At 33.4% G+C, this 14,473-nt stretch overlaps 2 protein-coding genes across 2 annotated transcripts; both read left to right on the top strand.

Annotated features, from left to right (window-relative positions):
• The first annotated feature begins 346 nt into the window (after nucleotides 1-346).
• LOC110096437 (photosystem I reaction center subunit II, chloroplastic) lies at nucleotides 347-2,068 on the top strand. The gene is made up of 2 exons (XM_020822392.2): nucleotides 347-387; nucleotides 1,424-2,068. The coding sequence occupies exons 1-2, from the start codon at nucleotides 347-349 to the stop codon at nucleotides 1,941-1,943; spliced, it is 561 nt and encodes a 186-aa protein (XP_020678051.2). The 3' UTR covers nucleotides 1,944-2,068.
• Nucleotides 2,069-7,533: 5,465 nt separating this feature from the next.
• LOC110096465 (protein TAPETUM DETERMINANT 1-like) lies at nucleotides 7,534-7,860 on the top strand. Its single transcript, XM_028696547.1, has one exon. The coding sequence runs from the start codon at nucleotides 7,534-7,536 to the stop codon at nucleotides 7,858-7,860; it is 327 nt and encodes a 108-aa protein (XP_028552380.1).
• Nucleotides 7,861-14,473: the final 6,613 nt, after the last annotated feature.

The raw sequence follows: 14,473 nt of genomic DNA, 5'->3' as shown, positions 1-14,473 counted from the left end.
GATTAATCTGCTTTATTCTGTGTTGAGAACTATTTATTGTGAGCAAGGGGTTGATGTTTGAACAATTGGTTCAGGAATCTAACTCTTTTTGCTTATACTTTTTTCACTTTTGAACTATGAAGCTGCTGTCTGGTAAGAAGTTGCTCAGAGGTGAAAATCATAAGTTCCTCATCTTCAAACAATTTTGACTAAGGTTTTGTTTGAGACGGTTTTTTTACTGCTTTTTAAAGCGTCTTTTTAATACGGCTAAAAAGTCGCTTTAAAAAGTTGTAAAAAACTATCACAAACAAAGCATAACTTTGAAATGGTGCAGATCTGAGACATTATTGGAGTTTCTTAAGCAATTATGGACAGTGTTGGAAACTTGATAGGATTAGTGAAGCAGAGGTTAGCTCTACTGCTCCATATGCTAATGTTTTTCTGTTAGTGCATCACATCTAGAATTTTATATGTGAATTGGCTTATAAAGTTGATCTTTTGATGTGAGAACAATAATTTCATGTTATATAACATAATGAAAGCAGTGCAGGTTGTTTCAAGATAGGAAATCTGAAAAGAAAATTGTAAGTTATTTCATTAAAGCTTCGTTTTGGATAATTTTTTTATTGCTTTTTAAAAAGCTTTCTAATACAAAAATTTATTGGTGAAGAAATTTTTGTACTAGAAAATTACTTTAAAAAAAAATAAGAATGTTGTCCCAAATGAAGCCTAAGTATTGATTATCTTCATATTCAAATCAAGATAGTCATCTACATGCATTAGGGGTGTTAATTTCGGGTCACTGGTCGGGTTTAGGTCAAACCCGGAACTGATTCGGGTTCAAACGGATCGACCCTAACCTGACCCGGGTAAGAAAACGGGTTGGAAATTCGAACCCAGACCCGACCCAACGTGTGAATCTGGCTCGGACGCGGGCGCGGACTTGGGCACGGATTGGCGAGGCTGTGTGGGCGGGTGCAGGGTGGGCAGCATCACGGGCACGCGGGCAGGGCGTTCGGGCAACCGCGCGGGCGCGTGGGCATCCTCTTCGCGTGGTAGCGTGCTGGGAGGGCATGGGCAGGGGGCGGGCAGCGTCGGGTAGCTTCGTGGAAAATCTAGGGCAGCTACATGGGCAGCCGGGCTGATAGTTAAACTAGTTTTCGGGTTGACCCCATCAACCCGTCGGGTCAACCCGAACCCGACCCGTTTTGAAAAAGGGTCGGGTCTAACCTGAAAATTCTGGGTCGGGTTCGGGTCAGATTTTCGTGTCGTGTCAAATATTGACTCCTAACATGCATAATCACTTTTATATATGAACATAGTAATTTTACATATTTTTAGATATATTCTCATAAAAATATCCTATTTTTTTAATGCAAAATATATACTATTCTACTTATAAAAAAATTATATTGAAAATAGAGAACTTGAAATTTTATAATAGAATTGCAAAACCCCCCCGCGCCTCCTCCGCCGACGCTCCCGCCGCCTCCAGCCCCGACTCTCCCCCCGCCCCAGCCCCCGCCCCCGCTGGCTTCACCCCTCCAGACCTCGATCCTAACACCCCTTCACCGATCTTCGGCGGCAGCACCGGCGGCCTTCTCCGCAAAGCCCAGATCGAAGAGTTCTACGTCATAACATGGGAATCCCCCAAGGAACAGATCTTCGAGATGCCCACCGGAGGCGCCGCTATCATGCGCCAGGGCCCGAATCTCCTCAAGCTCGCCAGAAAGGAACAGTGCCTTGCTCTAGGTACCCGCCTTCGATCCAAATACAAGATCAATTACAGGTTCTATCGCGTCTTTCCCAACGGCGAGGTACAGTATCTTCATCCCAAGGATGGGGTTTACCCGGAGAAGGTGAATCCAGGAAGACAGGGCGTCGGCGTCAATAACCGCAACATCGGGAAGAATGTCAGTCCGATTACCGTCAAGTTTACTGGTAAGCAGGTCTATGATTTGTAAACCCTTTTAGCATCATTTAGCATTTCACCTGTTTGAAGATCTGGATGTTTGTTGTTTGATCTTTGTCTGTATCTATGGATAATGGGAATTAATCGCTTTTTAAGTTGGGTGAAGAATTGGTTTGATACTTTGATGTTTATTTATATTTGAAAATGATAGGTCTGTGTAGAGTTAAGAAGAAGATGGTTTATTTATCATATTCTATCATGGCCCAAAAAAATTCCGAATGTTAGAGAATGTTGAGCACCGTTTTCACGCCATACTTATATTGGTAGAGAGATTACTTACATGTCTAGATGCATGAAAGGCAACTTAGGCTTCATTTGGGACTGCTTTTTTAATGCTTTTCAAAACAGCTTTTTTATAAAAAATTTTAATTTTTATACTAAAAAGCTTCTTTAAGAAGCAATAAGAAAGCTTAATTTTTGTATGAAAAAGTTGCTTTAAGAAGCAATAAGAAAGTCATCTCAAATGAAACCTTAATCACTACTTCAAATCCATCTTGATATTATGATCTTTGAGTGCATAGCTCTCTGTATTAAACCAAAATATTGATCACAAGTGAGAGCATGGCTTTTTGCCCTAAACCAAAAAATTGATTACAAGTGAGGGATCACCCATCAGATTGGGTCTAACAAATAAAAATTATATGAATTTTGGAATCAGAAATATTGGAAATATTGGCTGATTTTGGTATAAGAGTGATGGTCGTTGTTTTTATGAACTTGGCAACGTGTTGGTGAGGAAGAAATATTTGATAGCAGCACAAAGATCCTTATCAATAATAGTCTAAGGAGTAGGTATAAAATTCTAAAGTGTAGTCATCCAGTGTAGGGGATGCATTTTTAGGGTTTGTAAGGTTTGCTAGTTGATGAGGAGGAAGGGGGCTCTATCCAATGGACCAGTAGGATGGGTGTAGAAGGTGCCTTTGAAAAAAAAAAATACTGCCTTACTAGCAATGTTTCTGTAAGAAGGGAGAACACCATTTGTAGTTTCCAAATCTTTGATAAAATTTGGGAAGAAAAATTGGGGTTTTATGGCTTTAATTAAGAAAGATTTGGGAGGAAAAATTCAAATTCTAGGAGCTGTTAAGAGAATTGTTGTTTACTTTTGCTTTAAGTAGTATTTTTTATTCTAGTGTTAGGGTTATGATAGTTTTTGTTGAATTTGGTGTTCTTCTAGTTTTGCTTGGGCTCTAGTCTCTGGCTAGAGATTGGGAGAGCAGGATCTTCCTCTCCAATTAAAGATCCAACTATATCTTACTATTTTCTTTCATCAACCATCAAATTAAAAGTTTTCCTACCATTATTTCTCTATTTTTATCTCAAAAATTGTTTGGGAGCTTGCTGGTTTTGTTGATTTCTGCAGCAAAATTATGTATTTTCTTTTATTTACTATCACATACCAACCTGGAAAATGCAATCATTGAATTCAGGGCAAATTATTGCATCCGGTCACCGGACGCAGAGGATAGGTTCGGACATCCAATAAAAACTTGCCACGTCACCTGCGCTTTTGACTTACGCTTTGACTGCGCTTTGACTGCGCTTTTGACTTGCGCTTTGATTGCGCTTTGCCTGCGCTTTACCTGTGCGTAATTTAAAGTAATATTTTATTAATATCCGAACCTATCTCCCCGTCCGGTGACCGGATGCAATAATTTGCCTGAATTCAGAGAGCTTGTTTGGGGGAAAAGGGGGGAATACCCACAGCTTTCTCATTTTGATGCCTGCAGTAATTGAAATCACTAGCAATCAACCAATAACCCACCTCTTTGAAACTGACAAAACTTAAGATAGAAGACCAGAGTTAAAATCTCTTAGAATGAGAATTTTCAGTATATACAATAGATAATCAGGTAGAGAAGTGAGCTCCAAGTTAGAGAATACCATGAATAACTTGCTTCTCAATGGTAATGGTGTTAGAGTTGGTATTAGAGCTCTTCCATTTTGTCTGGATTATACTGAGATTGTTATATGAGAAGTTGTGCAATTACCTTTCAAAAGGAAGAGTTACTGTGAGGTATCAAAGAAGGGTTCATGAAAGAGCAGGTAGAAATATGAGCTTCCAGAATATAGAAATTTTCAAGCTGCACAGAGGAGATAAGTTTTTGCAATGAAAAACTCTATATGCTCCATTGAAGCCCCTAATATTCCATAGGGAGCATATGATGGGGTTATCAGGGGAGTCAAGGTTAGAGACGGGAGTAATAGTTTGAGGAAAATTAGGAGCGTGTTTTGGTAGTGGAGGGGCAGCAATCTTGGGCGGAACCACGTAGCCTCCGGGGTGGGCAATTGACCACCCTCAAATTGTAAAAATGAATATGGCGAGGGTAGTTTTGACCTTTTGCCCCCCTTAAATTAAATTTTTTTTGCCCTAATCTAAAGCATTTACCCAACTCCCGCTTGAGTCGTTGACGCCTTCATTCCTCCTCTTCACTAATGCGACAGCAAACACGCCAACACAGCCAAATGAATGTATTGAGTTTGTCCACCCTTCAAAAAAAAAAAAAAGTTGGATCCACCCTTGGTGGCAACCATAGGGGATGGTTGAAGGCAATGGAGCAGTGCGGGAGTGAGGCTTGGATTTCTTTTGCTAATGTCTATGGAACGAACAACTTCTGTTACAACCATGATGGTGGGGAGCAAGGGGAGGAGAGTGGGATTTTTTTATACAAAGGTGATGGGCATGAAGAAAAATGAGCAGCTCGGGCAAGGAGTGGGTTTCCAATCATAGATAACTTTCAATTTAACATCCTTTATCTTTAAGAGTAATAGGGATGACATTGCGGAGGGTCGCACCAAGTAAAGCAGAATTTGTTACTAGTAAGTGAATCGACTGAGAGGGGGATGTCAATTTTACTAGTAATTTTAGAGATATGTGTTGAGTTCCTACATGCAAGGGGCAAATACAAAATCTTATTTGTTTACAGTCAGTTTTCCTTTTTAGGATTTAGAGTTTTTTTTTTTTTTTTGCTAGCTTCTTGAATTATATGTGAAACTTCTCTTGGAAAAAAAAAGGTGGTTTTGTCTAAATGGGGTTTGAATCCCATATCATAAATGGGAAAAATTATTCTGTGCGGGCACTAAACGGTTCAAAGACGAATTGGAACGCGCTACTTCACTCAGTATCGAGCAGTATACAGAAAAAAAAATGACGTGATATGTTCTCATTCGTCTCAGGACGCTGTTCCATGACCGCACATAATAATTTTCCCTATACGGTGACCATGAAACTCAGAGAAATGTTTGGCTTTCACAATGGACTAATACATATTGTTGTCCATTTGCATGTTACTTAGAATTTCTTTTATTCTAATTTTCACTAACTTCACTTTCTTTGTGAAATACTATTTTTATAAATATCAAATAATTAGTCCTTTTTTATAAATTTAAATATTTTTATTGAAATTAACTTAACTCGTTCTATATCACCATAATTAAATTCTTATTAACAATTAAAAATCATTAAAATATAGAATATAAAATAAAGAACAATTAAAAGAGAAAAAACAAAGAAAAGATTATTTGCTCAAATATGTAAAATAAAAGGAAGATGGGCGACAAATGTCGGTGGTTAAGAGATATTGGGCATCAAATTGTTGTTAGAAGATGAATTATAATTCTCTTAGTAATATCACTTGCTAATTATGTCTTTTTATGCCTTTTTTCGTTCTTTCGTAAGATGCGGAGGAACCGGAAAATGAGCTTCTTTATAGTGGAAAAAAATTGGTTTGGATAAATCTTAGGATTCTTATTAATCTCAAAATAAATTTAATAAATTTTAATTTCATCTCAATATAATGTAGAGGGGTTTACATATATAGCACTCAAACAATATCATTTATATATTTAATATTTAAATTTTACTCTTTACATAACATAATTTTGCATACTACATAGATAATTTCTCTTATAATTTTTAGCAAGTCAATGATTAATTATATCATTTCTACCTCTAGTATAAAGAGGGGAAAGTGGGCTCTCTAAAAGTGGAAAAGTTGCCGCTTAGTTTCTATTGGGAACAGAAATTTTGCAGATCTCCTTAATTAGAGAGAGAGAAGAGCATTTTTTCCCTTTTTTTGGAAATAAATTAGATTGGTCATTTAATTTGAAAGAGATAGAGAGAGAGAGGCAGTAAAATTTTACTTAATGAATAGAATGTAAATTAGAGCAATTTTTTCCTTTTTTATTGTTTTGTCATATTTAGAGACATTTTTTATATAAATCTAATAAAATTTATTATTTCTAATGCTTTATAATCAAGTATTTTTACGTATATATCTACATTTCTTAACATAGGCCGGATCTAATAAAACTACTCTCTTAACTCGGTCATCGAAAGGCCGACGTTTTATTTAATGAAATCATCTAAGATGCCTATCTCTAATCTTTTCAGCCATTGGACCTACTCTAGACTTTTACGTATATTTTTTGACAATTTTATAGAATAAAAAACATTTCACAATTTTTTAAAAAAATTGTGTTTTTTTTTTTTTTCTTGAGAAAACTCAAAATGATTTTATACTTTCTTAAGGAAAAGCTAATTTCTCAAATACTTTTTTGCATTTTCTTAACATTCAAGAGAATTTTATTATCATAATAACATTAATGTTGATGATGAATCACTACATTATTGTATATTAAGCATGTTGGCTTAATTAAAGCAATGTTGTTTATGCAATGTTAGCTCAAATATTTAATTAAAGTTTTGTTCGGGATAATTTTTTTAGTGCTTTCTAAAACAGCTTTTTAATACAAAAATTTCTCGAACTACAAAATTTTGTATTAAAAATCTGATTTAGAAAACAGCAGGAAAGTTGTCCCAAATGAAGCTTAAATCAAATATTTAATTATATGCATGCACAAAGCCTTTTTAATCTTTGGAAATGCCTAAAGCAATGTTTCATGACCACCTTTGAGGTGAAAGAGTCCAACTTTCATTAATAATAAAGATATGCTATTTATTGTATAATTACGGATAATTAAATAGTCATAATTTTCTCCATTTACGATAATATCTTTGTAATATCTCTCTCTATATAAAGGCCTTCTCTTGCAAAGCTTCATACCATAGAACTCTTCAAGGAAGCAATGGCCGCCATTGCTAAGCTCTTCTTAGCTTCTCTCACTCTTCTTTACCTTTCTCAAGGTCACTCTCTATTTCCCTTTTTTTTTAAATAAAATTATACTTTATTCATGTTTGTGTGTAATTTAAAAATATATTTTTCTTATTTTTTTATATATCAGTAGTGTTTTCGCAGGTTAATATTATAAATCATTACATAAGAAATCAGATAAAAATTAAATATTTATGCAAATTAAGATGGTAATTCAATATTTTCTCAAATATTTTCATAAACTAAAGTTTCTTTATATTAAATTTTTTTTTCAAAATCTGCAGATTTCAAGACTATATAATTTTTGACAATTTCTGAAGCCTCACATTATTTTTTTTTAATAAATTGAGGCTTCATTTGGGACGGCTTTCTAACTACTTCTTAAAGCAGATGTTTAGTATAAAAATTAAAATTTTTGCACTAAAAGCTACTTCAAGAAGCATTAAAAAAGTCGTCCCAAACGAAGCCTTAATGATGAAATCAGCTTTGGGTTATTGCGGATTATCAGACATAGAAGTTGAGCAGAAATCAACTGGAGAAATTGTGAAGGGAAAGGCAGAGTATGAAGTGGTGATAAACAACACCTGCATCTGCACCCAATACAATATACATCTAGATTGCAATGGATTTAACACAGTGGTATCAATAGATCCTACCAAATTCAGAAAAATAGATGATTATCAGTGTTCTGTGAACAATGAAGATCCTGTGTTCACAGAGGCACCTATTGTATTCAAATATGCTTGGGATATAATGTTTGATCTCAAGCCTATTTACTCTACAATTGCTTGCTCTTAGAATTGTAATAGTTGATCATTGAAAATGACTATAATAGAATAAAGTTTTTTTTTTTTTTTTCAATGTTCTAATGATAGTATAGTTTATAAGCTCTTTGTTGCTTGGATGGTAATCTTATGAGCATTTACGAGAAGGATTTGAAAGGAAGAATTGAAAATAGTTCTTTTGTAATGTATTGGAATTTGATTATTTGAAGTCTTGATAGGTCGAACCCTGTCAAGGGCGCATCCCCGTTGGACCCCCACCATATATCTACAAGACGCACGACAGTCAAAGACATGAACAAATTTGAGGAAACTCCAACATTTATATGAAAAATTTGAAAAAATATCATGTAAAATGTGTAATTATTCAGATTATGAGATAAAATTACCATCCTAACAAAATACTTTCTTAGAGCAACTTTTTCTTCATTCTACAACAAATTTTGATGTTTTGTAGACACTTATTACTAAAATGATGCAAAAAAATGTTTATGCATCTCTTTTCCGGTGGTTTAACCATTGAAATTCTCAATAGGATTTTTGTCTTTTGAGTAATATGCTTTTCTTTGCCAGAAATGCTATATGTATATCATTATCAATGTCTCTTGATAGATAGAGTAGCAATGGTGCCAGTGAATTATTGTAAGGCATTGCATCCACTTCCATCATCTTCTTAATAATGTCTACTCCTCCATCAGGCTTGTCATGTTTGATGAGTGTCGCCGATGTCTCAGCTATGGCTAACCTCAAGCTGAGGAAGGCTATTGAAAGTTCGGGAGGCCCATTAAAAAGCTGCTAACAATGTTTGAGCTGAACATGACTTTTGCTGCATCAAGCCAAAGAAAGCTGTTGATGGCTTCAATAAATTTGCTGGACAAATTTCAGACATGAAGAGTAGTAAAAACTATGCAAAAACAAAAGAAATTAACTCAGTCAAAATGTTCATTATGAAAGCATGGAGTAAAAACAACTTACTTGCAACTTTATGATTTGCTTTCCATACTTGCAGAAGTTGTTCTTGTGAAAAAGGTGCTTTCTCACATAGAAAAATTGTTCTAAAAAGCCATCCATTGCTGTAATTCCTGCTGTAAATTAAGCCAAAACAAGCAAATGTATGTATTTAGAGATAATATTAGAAAGATATAAACCAGAAATGGCCATTTCTGCCGTGATTCCAGAGAGTGACACATAGAGGGTGAATTTCCCATTGATCAGAAGAACTGTAGCTCAAACTACCCCAACCCCACTTCCACTTTAATTGATTGTTATAGCCATTATCAACACATAAGCTATATTATTTATAATACTCATCTCATTTCAATGTAATGTTAAGGATAACAAAGTTTTTATTTTTATTTTTTTGATAACCCGATTGATATAACGAAGGGTCCGTTTGGGATGACTATAACTTTTTAAAGAAGTGGTTGAAAAGCTGCTTTGGAGAAAGTAATTTTGTTTAAAGTTGTTGTAGAAAATAAGTTTTTTAAAAGCTGTTACAGAAAGCAACTTCTTAGAATCAAAATTTATTGAAATCAATGAAAAAACATTGACCAAATCAAAACGGTGTTCGTGACCTGAAAAGTAAAGAGATAAAAAGCTGTCCCAAATGAAGCATAAGGCTTAGTTTGGGACAGCATTTTTACTACTTTCTAAAACGTCTTTTTAGTACAAAAATATATAATTCAAGAAATTTTGTACTAAAAATTTGTTTTAGAAAATTACAAAAAAAAAGTTGTCTCATACAAAGCCTAAGTGTCTCATTCTAAAATAAATGTGCTTTTATTTAACTTTATATGCTATATTTTCTCTTCTTCTTTTGCTATTTCCTACCTTCCTTCACAAAAACAAGGAAGAACAAAGAAACAAAGAAGCCAAGGCTAATTAATTAGCATTTAAAAACAATCAATTTTGATTTCAAAAGTCAAAGCAAATTAAGGGGAAAAACAATCAAGCACAAATTAGGTAAAGAAACTAAAATGATGGTTAAAATAAAATAGGACAAAATGATGCATTAATGTTGATTGTCATTTACATAGGTAGTAGAAAAATAGAGATAAGGATCAAAATAATCCTCTAACTCTTTATGATGGATCAGAATGGTCCCCCGCTATTTAAAAATCTCATTTTTAACCATTGACTTTGAAAATAGGGTTCTAAATGATCCCATTTGGCTCCTTACTATTTAAAGAGTTAAGGGATCAAATTAGCTCTTTTATGTAGTCAGATATTATTTGAATCTTCAAAAGAAAGTTAGTGGACCAATTTTATTATTTTCCCTAGAAAAATAAATGCATAAAATAACTGATATTTAGTATTCAATTAATTATTGGTTGTTTTGTTGACCAGATTAAATCTACTTCTTTGTCACTAACAATGAAAATAACATTAATAATTAAACAAGGGTTACTTTCAAATTTGAATAAGAAATTGAATATATTATTCTAAAATGGTATAACCAAATAAAATATTGCATTCAAATTTGAATTATTTAAAACAAAACTAATAAAGAATCTCACAAATTTTTAGTTAACTCCAATATCTCTACTGGTTTTGCATTGCAAGAAGTATTTGAAATTTCCATTCATGCAATGAAGTTAATTGAAGGAATGATAACATGCTAATATATATAAGAAAATAGTATATTTTTCTTCTTTTTTTTTTCTTTTTTTAATTTTGCATGTAAGGAGCATGAAAGGCATTAAAAATATGGTCATAAAGAATGCATGCATGGCTTATAATGTAGTACAAAATGCATGTAGGCATTCATGCATGGCTTCTATAAACATGTATGCATGCATGATCAATAATACCATGATACTTACTTGCCTGATTCTTTTAAAATCAGAAATTTATTAGCAATTCTTAAAAGCATGTATTCTTAGAAGACTTTAATGCATATCTAGTTTTAGTATTCTGAAAAAAAAAAGTATGTTTTAATGTAATTTGTGTGTGGATAGGCTTGAAAAACATTATATTTACTTTAAGATTAGTGTTGTCTATAAAAATTTTTATATTGCACTAACTCAAAATAGATCAAGTGATTTTCAAACCCATCATGATATACATTGTTAACGCACAAACCATGTTCAAATCTGATTCAAATTAATCATTTTCGAGCAAGATTCAAATATGGTTAGAATATGAATATGATTAAATTGTAGTGATATTCTAACATGGTTGAATATGATCCACATATGGTTTGACAATGATAGATATAATAGAGTGTGTTTTAGCAACTAATGGTGGTTAATACAATAAAGTGTGATTATGATAGTTATAACACTTAGGGGTGCAAATGAGTCGAGCAGCATTCAAGCTCCGTTATGTATTTCGCGTCCGACCTCTTTCTCACATTCGAAATCCTTTTGCGCATGCCCGCGCCCGAACTTCATCCAAGTTTGAGATAGCTTTATTACTATTTTTTAAAGTAAATTTTTAGCATAAATATAAAGAATAAAATTTATATGTTAAATATTTTTAAGATATAATTTTGAATACTATATAGATAATTTCTCTTATAATTTTTAGTAAGTCAATGGTTAATTATATCATTTCTACCTCTAGTTTAAAGAGGGGAAAGTGGAGCAATTATTAGGTCCTTTCACTGTATGTAGAGGAAGGTTCTATTTTAGGCAAAAATAGGTCAAAAAGTGCAAATACCGAGTTTTTGAAAACTCGGTATTTTTCAAAAAACTCGGTATTTGCACTTTTTTAGGCAAAACCGAACCTTCCTCTAGGTCCTTGCACCGGACCAAATAAAAACTCGGGAAAGTGGGCTCTCTAAAAGGGGAAAATTTGCCGCTTAATTTCTATTGGGAAGAGAAATTTTGCAGATCTCCTTAATTAGAGAGAGAAGAGCAATTTTTTCCTTTTTTGGGAAATAAATTAGATAGGTCATTTAATTTGAAAGAGAGAGGCATTAAATTGCCACTTAATGAATATAATGTAAATTGAAGCAATTTTTTTCCATTTTTTGTCATATTAAGAGACAAATTTTTATTTAAATTTAATAAAAAATATTATTGTTGATGCTTTGTAATCAAATATTTTTATATATATCTCTATATTTCTTAACGTAAGTCAGATCTAATAAATCTACTCTCCTAACACGGTCATCAAAAGGCTAACATTTTATTTAATGAAACCATCTAAGGTGGCTATCTCTAATCTTATATGCCACTGGACCTACTCTAACATTTCCTGTAAATACTCATTTTACATTTTATCCCTAAGTAAAAAAAAAAAAGAAGAAGTAAAAAGTAAATTTAATATTCTACAAGGAGACATTTTTATAGAATAAAAAACATTTCACTTTTTTTTTTTAAGTTCTGTTTTCCTTTTGAAAAGTCAAAATGATTTTATATTTTCGTAAGAAAAGGCCAATTTTTCAAATACTTTTTGCATTTTCCTTACATCAAAGAGAATTTTTTTTATCATATTAACATTAATGGTGATAATGAATCAAAAAATTAATATATATTAGGCATGTTGGCTTAATTAAAGCAATGTTGTTTATGCAATGTTAGCTCAAATATTTAATTAAGATTTTATTTGGGATAACTTTTTTAGTGCTTTCCACATAGCTTTTTAATACTGTTGCGTCCTGGAGTATTCGCGACGGTAGAGAAATATTTAGTTTAACGTCTTAGCATTGTACAAAGATCCAGCACACAAACAGATAAGTGAGAGGGTGTAGCATTCATAAGAGACACCAAAGTTTTTACGTGGAAAACCCCTAAAAAGGGGGAAAAACTATGGGGCCTGGCCCAGTTTGAATGAATCCACTAGTATTTGCAGTCGATTACAAATGAGGCCCTTCCTTGGGAGAAGGCCTTGGATTGATGTAGCGAATGTACATCATATAGATTGCATTACATGGTAGGAGTTACATATACATGTTTGTTTTGTAGGAATGACCATAGTCGGCAGGAGACCGTAGTCGGCAGGAAACCGGGGTCAGAAAGACTGTTGTTTGTTGATGGAGGTCAGAAGGATAATATTAGGCAACGAAGGCCTGAAGGACCGTAGTCGATAGAAAACTGGGGGCTGAAAGACCGTTGTCTAGTGATGTTGGTCGGACGGACCGTAGTAGGCGACAGAGGTCAGAAGGACCGTAGGCGGTGGGAGTGGTTTGAATGGACGGCCGATAGTGAACCCTTCGATCGTACACCATTCGTTGGACATTTGGAGACCTTAATGATGTCGGAATTCAGCGATCTTGGGCTCGTTGGATTCGTCTCGTCGAGCCCTTCGATTCGAGTATAAGCTCGTCAAAATCGGAGACCGTTTGGTAACTCAATTTGCTGTTTGAACCTTCCGAAAGTACTTTGATCCCTTGATTTGGACTCATTTGGGCTCGGATTGGGTTGAACTTGGTGTCGTCGGGTTCGTATTTCCGAGACGCTAAGTTTGAATGTAAGCTCGCTGAAATCGGAGTTCAGATGGTCTCCGAATTAATTTTTAAAGTTTCCAACTAGCTTTTGCCTCGAGATTCGTGTCCGATCAAGCTAATTTTGTGATGCCGTATCAAATACAAAAATTTTAAAACTAAAAAATTTGTACTAAAAACCTACTTTAGAAAACACCGAAAAAACTATCACAAATGAAGCTTAACTCAAATATTTAATTATATGCATGAACAAAATCTTTTTTTTGTTTCTTTGGAAATGCCTAAAGCAATGTTTCATGACCACCTTTGAGGTGAAAGAGTCCAACTTTCATTAATAATAAAGATATGCTATTTATTGTATAACGGATAATTAAATAGTCATAATTATCTCTATTACTTAGCTTCTCTCTCTTCTTTACCTTTCTCATGGTCACTCTCTACTTTCCTTTCTTTTTAAAATAAATCTATACTTTATTCATGTTTGTGTATAACTTAAAAATATATTTTTTTCTTATTATTTTTCTATATCAGTAGTGTTTTTACAGGTTAATATTATAAATAATTACATAAGAAAATCAAATAAAAAATTAAATAATTATGCAAATTAAGAGTGTAATTCAATATTTTCTCAGATATTTTTCATAAAGTAAAGTTTCTTTATATTCTTAATTTTTTTTTCAAAATCTGCAAAATTTTAGACTTTATATAATTTTTAGACAATTTCTGAAGCCTCACATTATTTTTTTTTTATAAATTGAGACTTCATTTGGGACGGTTTTCTAACTACTTTTTAAAGCAGATTTTCAAGATAAAAATTAAATTATTTGTACTAAAAAACTACTTCAAAAAGCATTAAAAAAGTCGTCCAAAAGAAGCCTTAATGATTAAATTAGCTTTGGGTTATTGCGGATTATCAGACATAGAAGTTGAACATAAATCAACTGGAGAAATTGTGAAGGGAAAGACAGCGTATGAAGTGGTGATAAACAGCACCTGCATCTGCATTCAATACAATATTCATATAGATTTCAATGAATTTAACACAGTGGTATCAATAGATCCTACCAAATTCAGAAAAATAGATGATTATCAGTGTTCTGTGAACAATGAAGATCCTGTGTTCACAGAGGCACCCAATGTATTCAAATATGCTTGGGCTATAATGTTTGATCTCAACCCTATTTACTCTACAATTGCTTGCTCTTAGAATTTCAAGACAGAAAGAATGAGAGAGAGAGAG

Source organism: Dendrobium catenatum, unplaced genomic scaffold (assembly GCF_001605985.2).
Source record: "Dendrobium catenatum unplaced genomic scaffold, ASM160598v2 fragScaff_scaffold_761, whole genome shotgun sequence".
Classification (NCBI taxonomy): Eukaryota; Viridiplantae; Streptophyta; class Magnoliopsida; order Asparagales; family Orchidaceae; genus Dendrobium; species Dendrobium catenatum.
Note: the sequence above shows the minus strand (reverse complement) of the source record. Positions and strands in the feature narration are given on the sequence as shown.